This window comes from Podarcis melisellensis (assembly GCF_964234715.1).
Source record: "Podarcis melisellensis genome assembly, chromosome: 11".
NCBI lineage: Eukaryota > Metazoa > Chordata > Lepidosauria > Squamata > Lacertidae > Podarcis > Podarcis melisellensis.
This window is the reverse complement of record NC_138543.1, coordinates 1301782-1325305: the sequence shown is the minus strand read 5'-3', so window position 1 is coordinate 1325305 and position 23524 is coordinate 1301782. Positions and strand designations below refer to the sequence as shown.

At 43.4% G+C, this 23524-nt stretch overlaps 1 protein-coding gene across 1 annotated transcript in view; it reads left to right on the top strand.

Annotated features, from left to right (window-relative positions):
• The first annotated feature begins 1097 nt into the window (after positions 1-1097).
• PTAR1 (protein prenyltransferase alpha subunit repeat containing 1) overlaps positions 1098-23524 on the top strand; it is a 51174-nt gene continuing 28747 nt past the window's right edge. The window contains exons 1-2 of the mRNA XM_081930708.1: positions 1098-1251; positions 15183-15352. Coding sequence (XP_081786834.1) covers positions 1166-1251; positions 15183-15352 — 256 coding nt within the window. The 5' untranslated portion in view covers positions 1098-1165. The remainder of the gene's footprint in view (positions 1252-15182; positions 15353-23524) is intronic.

Sequence of the window (23524 nt, the reverse complement as noted above, 5' to 3'; positions counted from 1 at the left end):
CCCTGCAAACCCCGGGGAGCTGCTGCACTAAACATATAATCACCTCGGTGTGGTAGGAATACTTGGTAAAAACACCCTTTGCATGGGAAGCCCGCGCGCATCCCAGGCTGGTTGTGGCGAATGAAATCCACTCTGCACATGCACAGCGGCACGGTTGTGTCGCTCGCTTCATTGCTATACAAAGGTTGCTGGATGTGGGGCCTAAATTCAAGCAAGCCTCAAAGGGCTGCAGCATTTCGGACTAAATTCACTCCTTGTGTGTAAGGGGATTCCCTGCGCGTCACGTGGGTAGGAGGATGCTTTCACCTGTCCAGCCGCTTGAAGGGATCCCTGGGTGTCAGGGCAGCTCTGCTTGCCCTGCGATTCCTCCCGGCGCAGCCTGTCCAAGGAGCTGCCTTCGGGGCGCTCCAGCCCCGTCACGGGCTGTGTTGGCCAGATAGAGAGTGACAAAGATCCTTCCCCCAGATGGAACTGTTCATAATTGATCTTGTGAAGCGCCCTGAATTATATGGATTTGTAGTATACAAAATTTATTTTTAAAAATCCCAGGATACATTGTGAAGGAGTTTAGCATGCTAATGTCAACCTTCCCCCCAGTAAGCACATTGGAATGTATTGGGCAAGATTGCCCCTTGCACTGGCTCTTCTTTCCAGGCAAGACTGCAATGCAAAGCAGGCGTGCAGTTAAATACGGTCATAGATTTTGAGGGGGGGGGGGATAAAGGATGGATTTTGAGTGGGATGGGGATGCCAGTAGAAGCTGCAGAGCTGAGCCCGACAGAATCCCTCTTCCCAGGAGGGAGGAGGAGCGGGAGGGGGCCGGGATCCGGCTCCGGGAGGGGTCCCCGGCCAACGAGCCTCTTCGGGAAGCCCCGGCCCGCCCCGGCCGTGCGAGGCGACTTTCTCCCGGGAGGGCCGGAGGGGCGCCGCCCACGGACCGGTCTCTGCCCCGCGGGAACTGGCGGGGGAGGACGGCCGCGAGGCTTTGGCGGAGCGACCGCGGCGTCGGCGTCTCGGCCGCGCTCCCTCCTGGCTTCCCGAGCTCGGCGCTCCGCCCCGCGGCGCCGCTGACCCGGATGCGCTCGGCTTTCCCGGCCCGCCTCCGCCCGCGCGAGAGCCGAGAAGGAGGCCGAGGCGAAGGAGGCGGCGGCGGCGGCGGCCCGCCATGGCCGAGTCCCCGGAGGAGGTGGCGGTGCTGGTGCGGCGCGTGCTGAAGGACCTGCGCAACGCCTTCCAGCGCAACCCGCACATGTGAGTCCGGCCGGCGCCCTTGGCGGGAGGGAGGGAGGGCGCCGGCCGAGGGGAGAATCCAGAACCTCCTCGGCCAGGCAGCCGAGAGAGCCGCCTTCCTGGCCGGCGCCACTTTCGGAGTCTGAGCGGGTCCAGTTCTCCGCGCCCCCGGGCTCAAGCGGGTGCTCGCTTCCCCTTGCAAGCCTCAGCTGCCTCAGAGCGCGAGAGAAGAAGGCACGGAGGAGGAGGAGGAGGAGATTCAGTGTTGGTCTCGAAAGCACATTTCCATTTTTAATGGTTCGGCGTTAATGTACTTTGGCAGTATCCCTCTCTTCATGGGATTTCAGATAGTTTTTTCGTGTCATGCTGGCCTCGGTCGTGGGTGATTTAGCTGAGATTTCTGCATTGGAGCGGGTTGAGCTAGATTACCTTCAGAGTCCCTTCCAACTCCACAGTTCTATGAATCATTAGCCAAAATGGGCAAATTGGGAGAGAAGAAAGGGGGGGGGGCTCTGGATCATTAGCATGGATGTCTTTTACCAGTTAGAATAACTTGTGTAAGATCCTATTTCAGATCTGTGGTGATGATGATGATGATGATGATAATTTATTATTTGTACCCCAACCATCTGGCTGGGTTTGCCCAGCCACTCTGGGCGGCTTCCAACAAAAATTAAAAATACATTAAAATGTCACACATTAAAAACTTCCCTGAACATTAAAAACTTCCCTTCAGATGCCTTCTAAATGTCAGGTAGTTGTTTTTGTCTTTGACATCTGGTGGGAGGGTGTTCCACAGGGCGGGCGCCACTACCAAGAATCCCCTCTGCCTTGTTCCCTGTAGCTTGGCTTCTCATAGTGAGGGAACCGCCAGAAGGTCCTCAGAACTGGCAGAATGATGGGGGTGGAGATGCTCCTTCAGGTATAGATAGACAGGTGTTTGGCTCCTAAGGTCTCAACTTTTAAATTCTGCTCTGGAATTTCATTAATGTATAAGAAAATATTTTCAAAGATGAAAGATGACAATACAGTGGTGCCCCGCAAGACGAACGCCTCGCAAGACGAAAAACCCGCTAGACGAAAGGGTTTTTCCGTTTTGGAGGCGCTTCGCAAAACGAATTTCCCTATGGGCTTGCTTCGCAAGACGAAAGCCCATAGGGAAATCTCGGGGACCTTTTTTTAAATGCTGGCGGTGGGGAGCAAAGCCTTCCCCCCCCCTCCGGCCTTCAGAAGAGGTCCAGGAAGGCTGGCGGGGGCCGAAAGGCTTTCCTCCCCACCGCCATCATTTTAAAAGCAGTCCGGGATAGCAGGGAAGCGCTTCCCACTATCCCGGATGGCTTTTGAAGGCAGGCGGGGGGGGGGAGCAAAGACATTTGCCCCCCGCCCGCCTTCAGAAGAGGTCCCTCTTCTGAAGGCGGGCGGGGGGAAAAGTCTTTGCTCCCCCCCCCCCGCCTGCCTTCAAAAGCCGTCCGGAGGCTTTTAAATCGCCCCGGGACAGTCCTGGGGCGATTTAAAAGCCCCCGGGAAGGCAAGCAGGGGGGACAAAGACTTTTGCCCCCCGCCCGCCTTCGGAAGAGGTCCAGGACGCAGGGAAGCCCTCACTGCCGCCCGCCAGCATTTTAAAAAACCTCGGGACAGCGGAGAAGTCCTTTGCTGTCCCGGGTTTTTTTTTAAATGCTGGGGGTGGGAAGAAAAGCCCTTGTCCGCCCCCCCCCCCAGCCTTCAGAAGAGGTCGGGGGACAGACTGTCCCCGGACCTGGTCTGAAGGCGGTTTCCATAGGAACGCATTGATTGATTTTCAATGCATTCCTATGGGAAACCGTGCTTCGCAAGACGAAAAACTCGCAAGACGAAAGAACTTGCGGAATGAATTAATTTCGTCTTGCGAGGCACCACTGTAGTTGAGGTCAACCTCAGTTTCAAAGATGACAATTATTGAGGTCAACATGCTGAACAAATTCAGAATGCTGTTAAAAATAATAAAAGCATGCAACACTTTCTCCGCTTTTTAAATTATTTGATAATTACTACAGGGCCCACCACATATTAAAGGAAATGTGTGTCCTTTTTCTCCATCTGTGTCTCCATAGGGACCACCATGACATATGGAGGGGAGTCTTATGTCTGGAAGCAGGCAGTTAAAATGCACAATTGGGAGCTTTGATTGGCACATTTTTAGATAAATGTCTTCCTTCTGTGTGTTATGATGATAGCTACATAGGCAGATGGTAGACAGTCAGAAATGCGTTCTTAGTAATGTGTGAAGTAGCACTGAGAATTAGATGGCGGCATTATGCATCTGTTAGATATGCGTAGGTCTGTTCAGCGGTGGAGTAAGCTGATTGGGCGCCTGGGGTGGCGCGCTTACCCTGCGCCCAGGGGCGGGGCCAGTCAGGGCAGGACACCCCGAGCAGTCTGCCTGCTTCCTCCCCCTCAGCCGCCCTACAGCTGAGGGGGAGGCGGTGGGCAGACCGTTTGGGGCAGCGCGGAACCTGCGGGCACCCAAACCACCTGCAGGCCCCGTGGTGAGTGCCGCCCGGCATTTTGTCACCCTCCTCAGTGGTGATACCTGGGGTGGCCCACCCACACCGCACCCCATTCTCTGCCCCTTGGTCTATTATTTTGAAGAGACGGCTACTTTTTACAGTGTCATCCTTACAGGGTTTATAATACAGGTTGCTATAAAGTGAAAATTTAGAATAAGGACCCATTCTGAGATTCTTAAATCTCCTTGTAGAACTTATTGGAAAGGAGAACACCCTCTTGCACATCCTGTATCAGCAGGTAACTGGGCCAGACTCTAGAACGGGCTTCCTCAAACTCAGCCCTCTGTATCTTTTGAGACTACAATTCCCAGCATCCCTGACCACTGGTCCTGCTAGCTAGGGATCATGGGAGTTGCAGGCCAAAAACATCTGGAGGGCCGAGGTTGAGGAAGCCTGCTCTAGAATGTAGGAAGCTGCCTTATACCAGGTCAGACCATTATTCACCTTGCTCTGGATTGTCAACACTGTTTGATGGAGGTTCTCCAAGCTTCCAGGTGGCAAATCTTTGCTAGTTCCACTGGAGATGCCAGAGTTGGATCTGGCACTGTCTGCATGCAAAGCAGCTGTTACGGCTCCATTCTGAGAACAGAAAGCTTACTAATGAGTCAATTAACAATATCCTAAAGTAGTCCCAAAGTTGATGGCATTAGTACTCATCAGCACTTCACACTTTTATTCCTTAACTTAAAATCTTGAACAGTAACTTAAAATCTTGAACTCTCTCCAGTAGAGTTCATTTTTGTGTCACGTTGTACCTGGCATTGAGAAACTTCCATGGTCCAGATTGCTGACTGGATCTGGCAGATTGGGACAGATAACTTTGATAGCATATCAGGATTTCAGGTCTCATTCAGTGGTTTTAATCTTTGTAAATGGCCAGGGACCTATATAGTTCAAGAATTGCCACTATTGAGGCCCTTACTTAGAGTTGCCTTTTCTTTTCTTTTTAGTTTTGCAAGATCTTAAAAAAGAAGAAGTTTTGAGCTATTTTTAAGGTGGGCTTAAGGGGGAGGCTTTTATGCTGGGATGGTACCAACCCCTGGAATACTGTCAGAAGTTGGCTTTTGGAGCAGATAGTGATTCTTTTAAGATCCTGAATCTGATATTTAATTCCTGCTGCCTTTCATACTCGTTCTAATCTTTTAATTGCTTTTGCATATTCTTTCCTTTTGGTAATGGTTTTAATGGTTTTAAAATTTGTACTTATCTTTTGTCTGCTTAAGTCTTTTCTAAAAAGTTGGAATAGACATGATGAATAAAATGGGGTAGAAATGTTGACTAAAAGTAGAGCTGGAGTCTTGGGCAGGTGCAGATTTTTAAAATTACAACACCTGTACCCTGGGGTTTGTGGGAACAACACCCTCCTCAAAATTCCCCAGCAAAGAAGTCTTCAAGTGGTTCTTTAAAGAGGACAGATGTGATCATGAGATGCTTGCTTTCTCTTTTACTTAGAGGCCAAAACTTCAATACCCACCAGCCCTTTGCTGGTGATTGAAAAGCCCTTTGTTATTTTTTTTTATAAGATATTTATTAAAGATTTTCTTAATACAATAGAAAAAAACCAGACAAAATAACATATAACTTTACAATAGCATTATTTTCTTCGCTTCTTTGGACTTCCTCGCATCTCTCGTTCCTGCGTTCCAAGTTTATCAAACTTTACCCAGCAATTTATCACCTTGTTTCAATTCTTATTTTATAATTATCCAATATTGTGTCCCTAATTTTAGATATTTTTACCCAAACCTTAAAAGCTTAATTTTAATATAATATTTATCCAAAATTTATCTTTTCTTATATTTTCACTTATCTTCATATTCCTTTCAACTAACTTAATGGTGCCATATTGTTTATAATCTTACATCTTTCTTAACACTCATACAATTTACAATATTTTTGTAAATAGTCCTTAAATTTCTTCCAGTCCTCCTCCACAGCCTCTTCTCCCAGGTCTCGGATTCTGCCAGTCATTTCAGCTAGCTCCATATAGTCTATCAGTTGCATCTGCCATTCTTCCAGTGTGGGCAAATCTTGGGTTTTCCAGTGCTTGGCGACAAGTATCCTTGCTGCTGTTGTTGCATACATAAAAAATGTTCGGTCCTTCTTTAACACCCTCTGGCCGACGATGCCTAAAAGAAAGGCCTCTGGTTTCTTAGGGAAGGTATACTTAAATAACTTTTTCAACTCATTATATATCATTTCCCAGAAAGCCTTAACTCTAGGGCAGGTCCACCAGAGGTGAAAGAACGTTCCTTCAGTTTCTTTACATTTCCAACATTTATTATCAGACAAATGGTATATTTTTGCAAGCTTGACTGGAGTCATGTACCACCTATATATCATTTTCATAATATTTTCTTTCAAGGCATTACATGCCGTGAATTTCAAACCGGTGGTCCATAACCTTTCCCAGTCAGCAAACATGATATTGTACCCAATGTCCTGTGCCCATTTTATCATAGCCGATTTGACCGTTTCATCTTGTGTATTCCATTTTAACAGCAAGTTATACATTCTTGAAAGTACCTTAGTCTTGGGTTCTAACAATTCCGTTTCCAACTTTGATTTTTCCACCTGGAATCCTATCTTTTTGTCCAACTTAAAAACCTCTTTAATCTGAGCATAATGTAACCAATCTCGCACTTTATCTTTTAGTTTCTCCAAACTCTGCAGCCTCCAATTATCTCCATCTTTTTCTAATATTTCCCAATATTTCGGCCATTTGGCCTCCATATTGAGTCTTTTCCGGGCCTTAGTTTCCATTGGTGATAACCACCTTGGGGTCTTGTTTTCCAATAAGTCTTTATATTTTGTCCAGACATTAAACACTGCTTTCCTGACGATATGGTTCTTGAAAGCCTTATGACTTTTAAACTTGTCGTACCACAAATATGCATGCCATCCATAAGCATTGTTAAAACCTTCCAGATCCAAAACATCAGTGTTTTCAAGAAGCAGCCAATCTTTCAACCAGCAGAAAGCTGCTGATTCATAATACAACTTTAAGTCTGGCAGGGCAAAGCCCCCTCTTTCTTTAGCATCAGTTAATATCTTGAACTTAATTCTGGGCTTTTTGCCCTGCCAGACAAATTTGGAAATATCTATTTGCCACCTCCCAAAACACTCCATTTTATCCACAATCTGTAAAGTCTGAAACAAAAACAGCATTTTTGGCAATACATTCATCTTTATAGCACCAATTCGACCCGACAAGGAAAGTTTCAATCTTGACCAGCCTTCTAAATCCCTTTTAATTTCTGACCAACACTTTTCATAGTTATCCTTAAATAGACTCAGATTCTTCGCTGTTATGTTTACCCCTAGGTATCTTACTTTTTTAACCACATTTAACTCTGTCTCTTTCTGAAACCTTTCTGATTCTGAAGATGTCAAATTTTTTTCCAATACCTTAGTTTTCTGCTTGTTAAGTTTAAATCCCACCACCCGACCAAACTCCTGAATCAATTGTAGTACCCTTTTCGTACTAGATTCTGGCTCCTGTAGGGTCAAAACCAGGTCATCTGCAAAAGCTTTAAGTTTATACTGTTTCGCTCCGACCTGAATTCCTTCCACCAACCGGTCCCCTTAAATCATATTCAAGAGCACCTCCAGGACCGAAATAAATAACAAAGGAGAGATAGGGCAACCTTGTCGTGTTCCTTTTTCAATTTTGAACTCTTCCGTCACCACATTGTTCACTATCAATTTAGCCTTTTGTTCTGAATAAATTGCGTCTATCCCATTCTCAAATCCCCGTCCCACTCCCATCCCTTCCAAGTTTTTCTTCATAAACTTCCATGAAATATTGTCAAAGGCCTTCTCCGCGTCTATAAATATTAACACTGCTTTTGTATTAATATTTGTTTGCAAAAGTTCCAAAATGTCAATAATGTTCCTTGTGTTAGCAAACAAATGTCTACCTGGGAGAAAGCCTGCCTGGTCCTTATGAATTACTTCATTTAAAACTTTTTTAAGTCTACTTGCTAAAATGTCTGCAAATATTTTATAATCCACATTTAGGAGGGAGATGGGACGGTAGTTCTTGAGTTGTGTCTTTTCAGTTTCTAGTTTAGGTATCAATGTGATGAAAGCTTCTTTCCACGATTCCGGTGCCTTCTTCCCCTCCATAATTTCATTGCAAACCTCCATTAATGGATGTATCAGGTAGTCTTTCAATGTCTTATAGTATTTGGAGGTAAGCCCATCTGGCCCTGGAGACTTGCCCAATTGCATGTTCTGAATGACTTCTTCAATCTCTTGTTGTGTTATTTTATAATTCAGGATTGTTCTATTTTCTTGAGACAACTTTGGTAGACCATTCTTTATCAAAAATTGTTCTATCTCAACCTCATTTTGCGGCCCTTGAGTGTATAGTTGTTTGAAATATCTCTGGAAACACTTTCTGATCTCCACTGGATTCTGAATATTTCTTCCTTCAATCTCTAGATTTGTGACGGTATTTAGTTTTTGTCTCTTTTTCAACTGCCATGCCAACAGTTTTCCACATTTGTTTGCCGATTCTAATGATCTATGTTTCATTAGCTTAACTTTCCACTCCACTTCCTGATTTATCAATTTAGAATATTGTGCTTGATAAAGTTTAATTTCTCTCAAAATCTCCTTTGACTTCGGTCTCGATCTTAGCTTCTTCTCACATTCTTTAATTTTCTCCAAGATCTTGTCTTTTTTCTCATTCTGTGCTCTTTTCTTTATGGTGTTCTTTAAGCTCTTTGTTCTTTAAGTGTAGAAGTAGGAATGAACTTTAGAACAAAATGTTTTTGTGTGTTGAGATCAAACATAACCATTCTTTCCACATCAAGGAGAGACACCAAGGAGAGCTGGGAAACTTATGCACTTCAGGGAATGAAAAGTGTCTTCATATATTGAATGGTTGCAAATACACGTTTATTACTGCATGTGAACCGCGGCAAAAAACTGCAGCCAATCTCTGTTTCCTGGATCATTTCTGTCTGTTGCAAACCAAGACGGTGGCCTTAAGAAAGAAGTTGTTTTTTCAGGTTGTGTGGTGTTATCTCTCATACTGAATTTTTGCTTGCTCTCAAGTAGATTGCTTTAATCTCTTTAGAAGAAGAGAACTTTCTATTTTTATGTCTGTAGTGGTTATAAATTAAACATAAAGAGTCATATTTTTGACATGTTTTGCTTATTTGTCTCTTTCTGACTAAAGTAGGACAAGCCACTTTGACTGACATCATGTTCTATATTTAAATATTCACTAAATTTGCCAAATTCAATGTGCAGTGTTTTTGGATCCTACACTGCCACAGAAATTTGAAGCCTATTCATTAAGTAAGCCATGTAATGAAAATGGGACTACTCTTGTGCTTTTTATTTTGTTGTAAGGAGATGCTCACACTAAGTCTTATTAATTTGGATGAGAAAATAATGCTTACACTGTGCTTGAAGCATTAGAAAATGGTATAATAATAATAATAATAATAATAATAATAATAATAATAATAATAATAATAATAATAATTTTATTATTTATACCCCGCGCATCTGGCTCAGTTGCCCCAGCCACTTTCCCTTAGCTTAATATATGTCCTGTCTAGGTTGATCAGAGATACCTCAAATTGCTTTGCAGTCCAACATCCATTCATTGCATTAAAAGATAACAGTACAAGTAAACGCCATTGGGAATGGAACATCTTGTTGCCTTCAAATATTAAGCCAGCACAGAAAAAATATAATTGCCATTTCAATTCTTATTTGATGTTCACAGGAGACTCTCAGTTGGGGCAAATCAGGTGGGGTGGAAAATATTCCAAGTGCTTTATTCTTCCAGGGGGAAAAAATCCATTTCATTTTTAACATTTTTAAAGCTTTTTGTTTTGTTAGCTTTGTTTATTAAATGCAAATAAAATAAACATGCTAAATTAGATCCCTCTCTAGGGCAGGGCGCTCCAGCTTTTCATACCAAGTGGGCCGCCAGAGTATTTCAACGGACTCCACAGGCCATGCATTGCCTTGTCACATGGGGAGGGGGAAAGCGAGGCTGAAATCTGACGCGCACACCCAGCCCTTGTGCTGCCTTCCCCAAGCCGCCTAAGCAAGGTGCCCAGCTTTGGGAAGGAGGAAGGAGGTCTCTAGGACTCTGCCAATGCCTCATGCCTCCTTCCCAAAGCCCACTGTACACCTACCTGGTTTTCCAGTGTGAGGGCTTGGGGGGGAGGTGTCAAATGTTTCTGAGGGACACCGGAAAAGGCCTTGGGGGCTGCATGTTGGACCCCCCTGCTCTAGGACATAGGAAATAAATATGTATTTTTATTATTTATACCCCACCCACTCCAATTTAAGTGGAAAAAATCCTGATGCAAATTATCCAAATTTGCATCAGAAATATTTCAAGAAATAATAATAATAATAATAATAATAATAATAATAATAATAATAATAGTAATAATAATAAGCCTCCCTCACTGGTTGGGGCCCCAGAGCACTAGCCAGTATTTTCACTCTGAACAGGAAGATATTCTGTTCATGTAATAGGAGTTGCCCCACAGCCCCTTGTTTCATCCTGAACAGTGGTGCTTATTCCCAGGCAAATGTGCCTAGGATTGCAGGCAAGTGGCAGATCTGAGCGGGTCTAGGGCAGGCATAGGCAAACCCCAGCCCTCCAGATGTTTGGGACTACAGTTCCCATCATCCCTGACCACTGGTTCTGTTAGCTAGGGATGACGGGAATTGGAGTCTCAAGCACTTGGAGGGCCAGAGTTTGCCTATGCCTGGTCTAGGGTGTCACATTCTCCTGAAGACAAAAACAGCTTGCCTCCAGTTGGGCATACCTGTTTGCTTTGTAGTGGGAGTGCCTGGATGCCCAGCTCACACGAAACAAGGCACTGTCTTCGCTTTTAACTTGCAATCTGCTATTTGAAGAGACTGGTTTCTGACCACGGCAAGCCTCTATTCCCTGCTTCTTAAAGTGGGTAACAGTTTACTTTGTGTCTTGTACTCTGGCTCAGTGGCAATAAGTATTATCATTTCAGTTTTATTTCTATGAGAAGTGAATTTTGGAAAGAAAAGAGAGGCCCCAAATTGTTCAGTTCAGCTTTCTTTTTTCCCTCCTGAAGCCTGTTTCAGGTTACCAGTCCAAAAGGAGCTACATTCCTTTGTGCAAATTAATTTTTGCACCTCTGCAAGGTGGTGCAAATGAGCTGAGCTACTCAAATGACTCCTTCAAGTCGCCTACAAAGCTTCCTCTGTGACCTTGATCAAGTGCTAAATGCCTTAGGCCCCAAATATCTGAGAGGCTGCCTTCTGCCCTGCAGACCCTCTCCTGCTCATTTCAGCAGAGGGGGCTCTCTTGGTAGTTCCAGCAGCCTCAGAGGTGCAGTGGGTGGCAACTTGGGAGAGAGCATTTTCTGGGACAGCCCCTGGGTTGTGAAATCTTTGTATAGTTTCTGTCATTTGCTGAAGAGTGGCATCTTTACACCCGAGAGAGAGATCTTTTCAGAACCCGCCACATTATTGTGGATGTAATTTGTTTTAAACTGTTGTTGTAAGCCACCCAGGGACTGTATGGTAATAAATAAAGTAATAATATAAGAGGAAGAAGGTGACACTGTCTCAGCCTAACCCTTAGGATAGGGATTTTCTCAGGATACAGTGGGTCAGAAACTCTGTTTATCGGCTTGTCCTTGGAGGAAGCATGGGATAAAAATAAATATAATTAATAATAATTATGTTCTGCAGCTGATATTTTTTTATTCAGCAGCTCAAAATTGTGTGCTCAAGTCTTAGCATGCTGAAAATTGCTTTGTCTTTATACTTTTTAAACAAATGAACTAAATGGTCTGTTTCCATACTCCCTGCAGTGGAAAAAAAAATAATGCACTCAAGAATTTATTTGCATGTTGTTGTTGTTGTTTAGTCCTTTAGTCGTGTCCGACTCTTCGTGACGCCATAGACCAGAGCACGCCAGGCACTCCTGTCTTCCACTGCCTCCCGCAGTTTGGTAAGACTCATGTTTGTAGCTTCGAAGACACTATCCAACCATCTTGTCCTCTGTCGTCCCCTTCTCCTTGTGCCTTCCATCTTTCCCAGCATCAGGGTCTTTTCCAGGGAGTCTTTTCGTCTCATGAGGAGGCCAAAGTATTGGAGCCTCAGCTTCACGATGTCCTTCCAATGAGCACTCAGGGCTGATTTCCTTTAGAATGGAGAGGTTTGATCTTCTTCCAGTCCATGGGACTCTCAAGAGTCTCCTCCAGCACCATAATTCAAAAGCATCAATTCTTTGGCGATCAGCCTTCTTTATGGTCCAGCTCTCACTTCCATACATCACTACTGGGAAAACCATAACTTTAACTATACGGACCTCTGTTGGTAAGGTGATGTCTCTGCTTTTTAATATGCTGTCTAGGTTTGCCATCGCCTTTCTCCCAAGAAGCAGGCGTCTTTTAATTTCTTAACTGCAGTCACCATCTGCAGTGATCATGGAGCCCAAGAAAGTAAAATCTCTCACTACCTCCATTTCTTCCCCTTCTATTTGCCAGGAGGTGATGGGACCAGTGGCCATGATCTTCGTTTTTTTTAATGTTGAGTTTCAAACCATATTTTGTGCTCTCCTCTTTCACCCTCATTAAAAGGTTCTTTAATTCCTCCTCAATTTCTGCCATCAAGGTTGTGTCATCTGCATATTTGAGGTTGTTGATATTTCTTCCGGCAATCTTAATTCCGGCTTGGGATTCATCCAGCTCAGCCTTTCGCATGATGAATTCTGCATATAAGTTAAATAAGCAGGGGGACAATATACAGCCTTGCCGTACTCCTTTCCCAATTTTGAACCAATCAGTTGTTCCATATCCAGTTCTAACTGTAGCTTCTTGTCCCACATAGAGATTTCTCAGGAGACAGATGAGATGATCAGGCACTCCCATTTCTTTAAGAACTTGCCATAGTTTGCTGTGGTCGACACCGTCAAAGGCTTTTGCATAGTCAATGAAGCAGAAGTAGATGTCTTTCTGGAACTCTCTAGCTTTCTCCATAATCCAGCGCAAGTTTGCAATTTGGTCTATGGTTCCTCTGCCTCTTCTAAATCCAGCTTGCACTTCTGGGAGTTCTCGGTCCACATACTGGTTGAGCCTACCTTGTAGAATTTTAAGCATAACCTTGCTAGCGTGTGAAATGAGTGCAATTGTGCGGTAGTTGGAGCATTCTTTGGCACTTCCCTTCTTTGGGATTGGGATGTAGACTGATCTTCTCCAATCCTCTGGCCACTGCTGAGTTTTCCAAATTTGCTGGCATATTGAGTGTAGCACCTTAACAGCATCACCTTTTAAAATTTTAAATAGTTCAGCTGGACTGTCATCACTTCCACTGGCCTTGTTATTTGCAGTGCTTTCTAAGGCCCATTTGACTTCACTCTCCAGGACGTCTGGCTCAAGGTCAACAACCACACTACCTGGGGTGTACGAGACATCCATATCTTTCTGGTATAATTCCTCTGTGTATTCTTGCCACCTCTTCTTGATGTCTTCTGCTTCTGTTAGGTCCTTACCACTTTTGTCTTTTATTATGGTAATCTTTGTACGAAATGTTCCTTTCATATCTCTAATTTTCTTGAACAGATCTCTGGTTTTTCCCATTCTATTGTTTTCCTCTATTTCTTTGATTTGCTCGTTTAAGAAGGCTTTCTTGTCTCTCCCTGCTGTTTTTTGGAAATCTGCATTCAATTTCCTGTATCTTTCACTATCTCCCTCGCATTTTGCTTGCCTTCTCTCCCCCGCTATTTGTAAGGCCTCGTTGGACAGCAACTTTGCTTTCTTGCATTTCCTTTTCACTGGGATGGTTTTCGTTGCTGTCTTCTGTATAATGTTGTGAGCCTCCATCCATAGTTCTTCAGGCACTCTGTCCACCAAATCTAAATCCTTAAACCTGTTCCTCACTTCCACTGTGTATTCATAAGGGATTTGACTTAGATTGTATGTTACCGGCCCAGTGTTTTTTCCTACTTTCTTCAGTTTAAGCTGGAATTTTGCTATAAGAAGCTGATGATCTGAGCCACAGTCCGCTCCAGGTCTTGTTTTTCTGACTGTATAGAGCTTCTCCATCTTTGGCTGCAGAGAATATAATCAATCTGATTTCGATGCTGCCCATCTGGTGATGTCCATGTGTAGAGTCATCTCTTGTGTTGTTGGAAAAGAGTGTTTGTGAGGACCAGCTTGTTATTTTGGCAGAACTCTATTAGCCTTTGCCCTGCTTCGTTTTGAACTCCAAGGCCAAACTTGCCAGTTGTTCCTTTTATCTCTTGATTTTATTTGCATATAAACTAGTAAATTTGTATGACAAACAAATGAAACAAATTGCAAGCAATATTCTGCATATGCCTATAACACTGAATGAAAAAGGATCCTCCTTAATGTTGGTAACAACATTAAGCATATTTGCCATTTAAGTCAGTGAGACTTCCAATATCAGAATTGTGGCTGGCTGGCTGATTTCAGTGGTAACCGTCTTGCAAAGGACTGACACTTCTGCACTTAAAGACATATTTTGCATAGAAACTTAAAGGAATATGATATACCTGAATGACAGTCAGAAGGGCATCTCCAGGTGATCAAAGTCACCAGGCTGGTGTATGAGGACAAGGCCATGGGCACATTAGGGTTTTATATACTCCACCAGTCATACCTTGCACTGAGCCTGGTCCTAGCAGTCACCGCAGGGTTTTCTGGAGTTGCTGCAGTCAAATGCCGGGCTGCTGCATTCTGCACTAGCTGCGGTTTTGGAACCAACCTCCAGGGTAGCCCTGCAGAGAGATCATCACAACAGTCCAGTCTGGAGGTTACTATGGGCCTGCACCACTGTGGCTATGCTACCCCTGTCCAGGGGTGGCCATAATGTGTGTTCCAGCCAAAGCTGGAAGAAGGCATTCTTGGCCAGGGGGGGTCTCCAGTGGCCAGGAGCTGAGAGGAGCCCAAGTAATGTACCTGCTGCTTCCAGGAGAGGGCAACTCTGTCAAGAGCAGGCAACTTGCCAACCTCCTGAATTTGGGAACACATCACCAAAAAGTTAGCATTGACTTAAAGATCAATGCTTTATTTATTGGTCTAATCTACATCCAATTATATCCATTCTTCCTTGGCAGCAGGTTCCATTGAATTCAGAGGGGGCTATGCCTAAACATACTTTCCTAGGAGTAGGCCCCATTGAATTCTGTAGGATGTACTTCTGAGTCAACATATGAAGGAATGAGATACTAATTGCATAATAGGCTGAGTCTTTCAGTTCTGGGAATCTAAGAACTAGACAGGCAGGAAGAAAAGAAGAGCCTGGCAAATCAGGAAGTGTAGGATGAACAACGGGCATACTTTAACAAGCATCAAAAGAAATGAAGAAAATAGTTATCTAGTTATCTTTTTACATGTCTTTTTTGTTTTTAAGAGATGAAATTGGATTAATTCCCTGTCCTGAAGCCAGATATAACCGGAGCCCTATAGTTCTGGTGGAAAACAAACTTGGGGTGGAAAGCTGGTGTGTCAAGTTTCTTTTGCCCTACGTCCATAACAAACTCCTTCACTACAGACAAAGAAAGCAATGGCTCAACAAAGAAGGTGAGTAATTCCATAAAATGTGTATTGTATGGTGCCCATCATTATTAACTTTCTATACAATTGTAAAGGGAGCCAGAACAAATAGAGGAACTATTGAAGTTGCATCTTGAGTGTTGATTTTGTGCAAGCATTTTAAATAAGGTGGAGCTCCTAGAGTGATGTTCCCACAACATGGTAGGACACAGAGGAGCAAAGTGACTGAGCTCCTCCCCTTGTAAGCCATAGCTGGACTTTCTGTGTCATTGTGGATCATTCTTCACCATGTAGAGTAGAAAGGTAGCCTATTGTCTGCTATATGCAAAGCAAAGAAACTTACCAGTGCAATGCAATGAAATTCTAACTGTGCCTATTCAGCTGTAAGTCCTGTTGAATTTAGTGGGACTTACTTCCAGGTAAAGCGAAAGGAAAGTCCAATGCTGTAAAGAAAAATATTGCCTAGGAACCTGGATGTAAGAAACATGAACCCGTTGGGTGTGGTCAAAAATGAGACGGCAAGAATAAATATTGACATCCTGGGCATCAGTGAACTAAAATGGATGGGAATGGGTGAATTCAGTTCGGATGACCATCATATCTACTACTGTGGGCAAGAAACCCGTAAAAGAAATGGAGTGGCCCTCATAGTCAACAAAAGAGTGGCGAAAGCTGTACTGGGATGCAATCTCAAAAATGATAGAATGATCTCGATGCGAATCCAAGGCAGAATTTTAACATCACAGTAATCCAAGTTTATGCACCAACTACTGGCGCTGAAGAAACTGAAATTGACCATTTCTATGAAGACTTACAACACCTTATAGAATTGACACCAAAGAAGGATGTTCTTCTCATAATAGGGGATTGGAATGCTAAAGTAGGGAATCAAGAGATAAAAGGAACAACTGGCAAGTTTGGCCTTGGAGATCAAAACGAAGCAGGGCAAAGGCTAATAGAGTTCTGTCAAGAGAACAAGCTGGTCATCACAAACACTCTTTTCCAACAACACAAGAGACGACTCTACACATGGACATCACCAGATGGGCAGCATTGAAATCAGATTGATTAGAAAGCACTGCAAATAACAAGGCCAGTGGAAGTGATGACATTCCAGCTGAACTATTTAAAAATTTAAAAGATGATGCTGTTAAAGTGCTACACTCAATATGCCAGCAAATTTGGAAAACTCAGCAGTGGCCAGAGGATTGGAGAAGATCAGTCTACATCCCAATCCCAAAGAAGGGAAGTGCCAAAGAATGCTCCAACTACTGCACAATTGCACTCATTTCACACGCTAGCAAGGTTATGCTTAAAATTCTACAAGGTAGGCTCAAACAGTATGTGGACCGAGAACTCCCAGAAGTGCAAGCTGGATTTCGAAGTGGCAGAGGAACCAGAGACCAAATTGCAAACATGCGCTGGATTATGGAGAAAGCTAGAGAGTTCCAGAAAGACATCTACTTCTGCTTCATTGACTATGCAAAAGCCTTTGACTGTGTCGACCACAGCAAACTATGGCAAGTTCTTAAAGAAATGGGAGTGCCTGATCACCTCATCTGTCTCCTGAGAAATCTCTATGTGGGACAAGAAGCTACAGTTAGAACTGGATATGGAACAACTGATTGGTTCAAAATTGGGAAAGGAGTACCACAAGGTTGCATATCGTCTCCCTCCTTATTTAACTTATATGCAGAATTCATCATCTGAAAGGCGGGGCTTGATGAATCCCAAGCCGGAATTAAGATTGCCGGAAGAAATATCAACAACCTCAGATATGCAGATGACACAACCTTGATGGCAGAAAGTGAGGAGGAATTAAAGAACCTTTTAATGAGGGTGAAAGAGGAGAGCGCAAAATATGGTCTGAAGCTCAACATCAAAATACGAAGATCATGGCCACTGGTCCCATCAACTCCTGGCAAATAGAAGGGGAAGAAATGGAGGTAGTGAGAGATTTTACTTTCTTGGGCTCCATGATCACTGCAGATGGTGACAGCAGTCACGAAATTAAAAGACGCCTGCTCCTTGGGAGAAAGGTGATGGCAAACCTAGACAACGTCTTAAAAAGCAGAGACATCACCTTGCCAACAAAGGTCCGTATAGTTAAAGCCATGGTTTTCCCAGTAGTGATGTATGGAAGTGAGAGCTGGACCATAAAGAAGGCTGATCGCCGAAGAATTGATGCTTTTGAATTATGCTGCTGGAGGAGACTCTTGAGAGTCCCATGGACTGGAAGAAGATCAAACCTCTCCATTCTAAAGGAAATCAGCCCTGAGTGCTCACTGGAAGGACATCGTGAAGCTGAGGCTCCAATACTTTGGCCTCCTCATGAGACGAAAAGACTCCCTGGAAAAGACCCTGATGTTGGGGAAGATTGAGGGCACAAGGAGAAGGGGACGACAGAGGACAAGACAGTTGGACAGTGTTCTCGAAGCTACAAACATGAGTCTGACCAAACTGCGGGAGGCAGTGGAAGACAGGAGTGCCTGGCGTGCTCTGGTCCATGGGGTCACGAAGAGTCGGACACGACTAAACGACTAAACAGCAACAACAACTTCCAGGTAAGTGGAGATAGGACAGAAGCTTTAATAATAAAGTTTTAAAAATATGTATGGACTTTCTGGAACAGAAATGTTTAGAGGGCTTGACACCTAAGAACTCGAAATACTTTTTATTTCCATGAATTGCTGGCTATCATAAAGGTCAACAAGTCAATTGAGCTTCATTAAATTGTGAACTTTTGCAGTTGCCATTAGTGACAGATTGAGCAAAATCAATCTCAGTAGCCTGAAGACAGATGCAGACTTGAATTCCAACTAGTCCTCTGCAACAGCTCCTTCTGGTCATGGTGGGAACTGGAATTCAGGCATGTGGCAGCATTTTTTGCCTACTTTCCCTTTTTGCTGCTGCATCCTGTTCTGCCTCTCATTCTGCTCTGGAGTCTGGAGGTTGCCCAATCCTCAAGCAAAGGGGAGATGAGTGAAAGTCACCTCCCCATTTCCATTCACAGGATCTAAGTGCTTTGGTCCTTATCACCATCTGTAAACCCCTCTTGACAATGTGGCAGTTAGGCTACCATGTCGTATCAACTGACTAAATGGATGCTTCTATAAACTGCTTTGAGTTTGAGCACTAAATAACTTGTATGAAATAATATATAAAGACACATTTTCAGAGGAAAACTGCATTCGCTGTTAGTACCATACTGTCAACACATTAGCGTCAGAAAAAGCAGGGGGGGAAAAGAAAAAGTGCAGACCACAATCAACCTCTTCCTCCTCCTCCTCCTCATTTTTAATTTGTATACCGCCTTTCTATCTTACAATACTCAAGGCAGTTTACAAGCTGAAGAAACAAAAAATGTACATCTTATAACAATCTAATGCAATACAAAAATGTGATAATAAAACATAACTTTAAAATAAACAACCTCCCTCAAAAAAGTCACATTCAACAATCATTAGAATAGTATAAAATAATAATATCAACATATAAAAGTCTAACAGAAATCCACTCAACAGTTATAATAATATCTAAACCAGGGGTCTGCAACCTTTAAGACAAAAAGAGCCACTTGGACCCATTTCCGAAGAAAAAAAACCTGGGAGCCGCATGCACCGCCCCCATGCGACGTCACAGCCAGTACAGCGCCCGCCACAGTGGGGAGTGTCGGGGCGCACAATGCGCCTCCTCCCCTCGCTAGTATCCGCCCCGGAGCCGCGGCAAAGGTGTAAAAGAGCCACATGCGGCTCCGGAGCCGCGGGTTGCTGACCGCTGATCTAAACTATAATCAATAAAACAATGGCAAGCCACAGTACATAAAAGAATACAATACACATTGAGAAGCAGAGGGTAGAGCAAGGCAGGTGGAAAGAGGCCTTGCCTGATGGAGTCCCTCCCCTCACAGTTCTTCCTCCAGGAACAGCTCCCTTATGAGGACTCCTAGGGCAGGTGGAAGGAGGCCTGTTCAAGAAACACCTCCAACTCACTTCCACAGAGCTCTGATGTGGGGTTGGCGAAAGGGGAGCATGTCTGCTGCTGTTGGAAGGAGAAAAAAATGCCTGTATTGGGGGCCGAAGGGGTGTGCTTCTGTCCTTTGCAACTCCCTTATGCTGCTGACACGGCTGCTGCTATGAGAAGAAGAAAAGTGCTGAATTTTAAAATACAAACATTTTCCTGTCCTTTCTAGAGCAGCAGCTGTGGCAGCAGAATTGGAAGGGAGAATGGACAAGGTGAGACTTTGTCCCCTTTGTTCCCCTTCCTCCCCTCCGCCCCCCACCCTGCACCAAAGGTTTAATGGGGCTGGGCCTGTCTTGCTTGGTCCTCTGTGGGTCACTAGCTGTGCCTGTACTGCTCACTTGCTCTGCTGGGCTTTTATCCATTTCTCCAGTCACACAATCAATCAATCAACCAATCAATCAGTAGCTGAACTGGGATCCGCACAGTCACAAAAACAAATTAACCGAAAAAGCCTCAATAATTAGGAGAGAGCCAACCCAAAGGTACAAAAATGAATGGGAAATTTATAAAGAATATTTAATTAAACATTGTCCATAAGTGAAACTCCGCAAACTGCAAGTTAGATTAAGAATAATGAGACAAAATAGAAGAAAGAAATTAAGGAATACTGAAGCAGTGGTAATAAAAAGGGGGGAACCTCAATGAAGAGGTTGGAATTCATATGGAGGAATTAAGAATTTGTGAATTAAGAAAAAGACTTCAACAACAACATTCCTCTCTTAGGAATTTAAGGATTTGTATATTTTGGTTTATTTGGAAATTTGTTATTTCTTTTGTGTTGTATTTGGAATGTATAATTTGTGTCATGTTGGAAATTCAATAAAAAGCATAAAAAAGGGGGGAAACAAAAAACAAAAACGCAAAATAGCAAAAACAAAAGTGCCAAACTTAATCTGTTCTGGAAGTCTGTTTAACTTCCGAAATGTTCGAAAACCAAGGCGCAGCTTCTGATTGGTGCAGGCACCCTGGAAGCAATAGTCGACAACTGCATCAGACATTTGGCTTCCGAAAAATGTTCGAAAACAGGAACACTTGCTTCAGGGTTTTTGGCATTTGGGAACCAAAGCATTTGAGTACCAAGGTACCACTGTATTGATAACATACTACCTTTTGTTTTGATTGCAATCATCTTCATGCTTTCCCATTGCCTGTGGATTTATCTAACTGAAATAACACTTCATATAAATTGGTCCCATTGATTCACCAAACTAAGATTTACAAGGAGATTGATTACCAGAACAGGCATTTCTAAATGTGCACCTTCCCATTCATTTTAGAGCTCTAACAACTCTAGGAAAATGGGAAATGTCACTTTGGATCAGACATTTGTTATTGAAGAAACAGCATGTTGAAACTGTAGGATGTCTTTGGGAAAAGAGTAAGGATGCATTTTACTGGTCTTTAAAAATTTGACATTATTTCCTGATTTTTTTAAACATCCTGCTGTGTGTTTGTTAAACTAACTAGGGTTTCATTTTTGCTTTTTGAGTTACAGTCGTACCTTGGATCTCAAATGCCTTGGCTCCCGAACAAATCGACTCCCGAACGATCAAAACCTGGAAGTGAGTGTTCCAGTTTTCAAATGATTTTCGGAAGCCGAACATCCAGCACGAGTGTCTTGCAGCCAATCGGAAGCCGCGCCTTGGTTTTCGAACAGTTCCGGGAGTCGAATGGACTCCCAGAACACATTCTGTTCGAGAACCAAGGTACGAGTGTATTTATATCCTGCTTTTAGCAGACTCCTATCCAAAGGACTGGTCAATCCACAGCTGGTTAGCTTAAGCGATGTCATAGCATCAGATGTGCCTAAACCACCATAAGGTTTCATTTTTAAGAAGGCCCATTACTGAATAACCTAAAATTTTACATTATTGTGTACATCTGTCAGGGATGATTTGTGGGTGCTAGCCGAGATAACAACCCGGGATTCCAGCCAGCTTTTACAAGATTTATTAAGTCCAAAAACTATGTACAGTATGGAGCTCTTAAAAGCATGTCTTCTTCAGTCGCTATCAGTTGCCGGAAGTGGCTCCTGCCTCTTCCCTTTCCAGCATAGAAACTTCCTGAGCCCCTCCTTCCCCCTCTCCCTATGTAAAGACCAAAGCGTCGGAGGCTGTTCCTTTCTCTCCGTTTCCGTGTTTCCTGACAGCCCCTCCTCCTCTTTTCTCTCTGACGAAGTGCAGCTGCTCATTAAAGGAGGCGGCTTCCTGTACATTCCGATCTCTCCCCCCTTCTCAGCCAACAGATCCCTGACACATCTGCTAGCAGAAATTACGCTGCAAATATGGATAAAATATGCATATTTTGTTCGAATTCCCACCCATCCTATCCTGGAGTCTTAAACTGGGTTACAGCCTTCTAAACCCAAGTATATTAAAATCTCTTGAAAAATATAAGATTGCAGAATACATTTCCTTCAAAAGAGACAAAAAACTTTTGATTCCTGAGTATGCTAAAGCTCAGCAAATACCAGCTCAGCAAGATTAAAATATTGTTTCTTGCCATCTGTTACGCTACTGTCTAGATTTAAACTTATGTGCTATAACCAGTTTGTTAAAGGGTTTAAGATGACAAAAATATGTTAGCACACTATACAAAATTATAGCCTTATGTGCACCAAGTTTCATAATTCTCTTAGATCTAGGCAACATTTAATACACTCTAATTGGATAATTCCTGTTGCTTTTCTACATTCTGGCTTTTTATTTTTGAAAGTGTTAACTGCATTAACTTCCCTTGGAGACCTCTTTCTAATTTGTTGCTGTACTGTGGTCTCATCGATTGACCTGGTTTTGAGTTAAATAAACCAACCGCTATATAGGAGAAGTAATAGATAGTTCTGGCACAGTCCTCTGCTGGGTATCTGGTAATTAATTATACTTCTGGCAGAATCCCACAACAAGCAAGGACATTCTAATCCACAACAGATAATAGATAGGTGCTGAATTTCTTCCCACCTAGGAGAGGGAGACTCACTGAGAGGGTCAGAAACATACGTTTGGGATTAATCCTCTCATTAATCTTTCTAAGTAGTTGCTTATAGCTCAACATTTGAATTGAAAACAAGTTTGAGGTAATCTAAATGCACCGTTTTTGATTCATCCTTTGTATTCCCAATTTTATATCTCCAGTCAGTAATGACTTAGGTTTGTGTAACACCAAACTCGGGTATTGTACACTACGGGAGTTCCCCTCTCCCTTCTGGTAGCTCACCGATAAGAATTAACGAGCATCTGGTAGATTTATAGCCTTTTTATTACAGTATCATTGCGAACACATATTAGCATCTCTCTGCAAGGATAGACGTTGCTCTCTCTGACTCCTCCCCCGGCAGGCTTCCTAGGCAGGATGATGTAGCGATAAAAAAGGCTGCACCGGTGGAGTTTCTACCTCTCATGTGATTCCGCTGCAAGAAGTGCGACAACGGATGTCTCTCCTCCCCTGCGTCTCTGTTGTTCTCTGACATACCTCTGAATTGGGGGGGGTGCCCCCCACTCTCTAGTGATGTATCAGCCAGCTGCTCCCTCCCTTCTGGTTGCTTAGCAACTACCTCAAAGCTGGGTAGCTCTGGGTCTGCCTGTTTCTCTGCTTCTGGAAATGCTGAAAGCAAAGGGGGCGAATAGCCCCCCTTCTCTTCTGTTAGATGCTGATCTCCCTGCATTTCCCAATCCTCGTCTTCAGAGTATTCTCTGACAGGTATTATGCATGTAAGTGTACTAAAATTAATTTCCCTTTTAATCCAGAGGGACTGGTGATAATATGATGCATATTTCAGACCATTTGCAAAAGTAGATGAAACTGGATTACAGGTGCTCCTCATAAGGGAAGCAGTGGCCAATTGTGTGAAAATGTTATATAGTTAGGAAATTATTCCTTTCCCACTGGGTTGGTAGGAAAAAAAGATTGTTCACCGTTGTTTAGGATGGGTAGTGCCTGAGCCTGAGCCTGAGCCCTTAGGCTTGACTGTTACATATTTAGGGTAGTTATATTGAAGCTGGCAAAACCCTCAAAATCTTGCTTAGCCACCCAGTGAAGAAAAGTACATCCGCTCTTGCATTTTTGTTCTGCTTAAACTACCATTTCCCATAACCCCTGAATCTGTAAACCTATCTGAATTCTTTAACAACTCTCACACCGTCACCCAGCAATTACAACAACATTACATTTAGGTAGGTA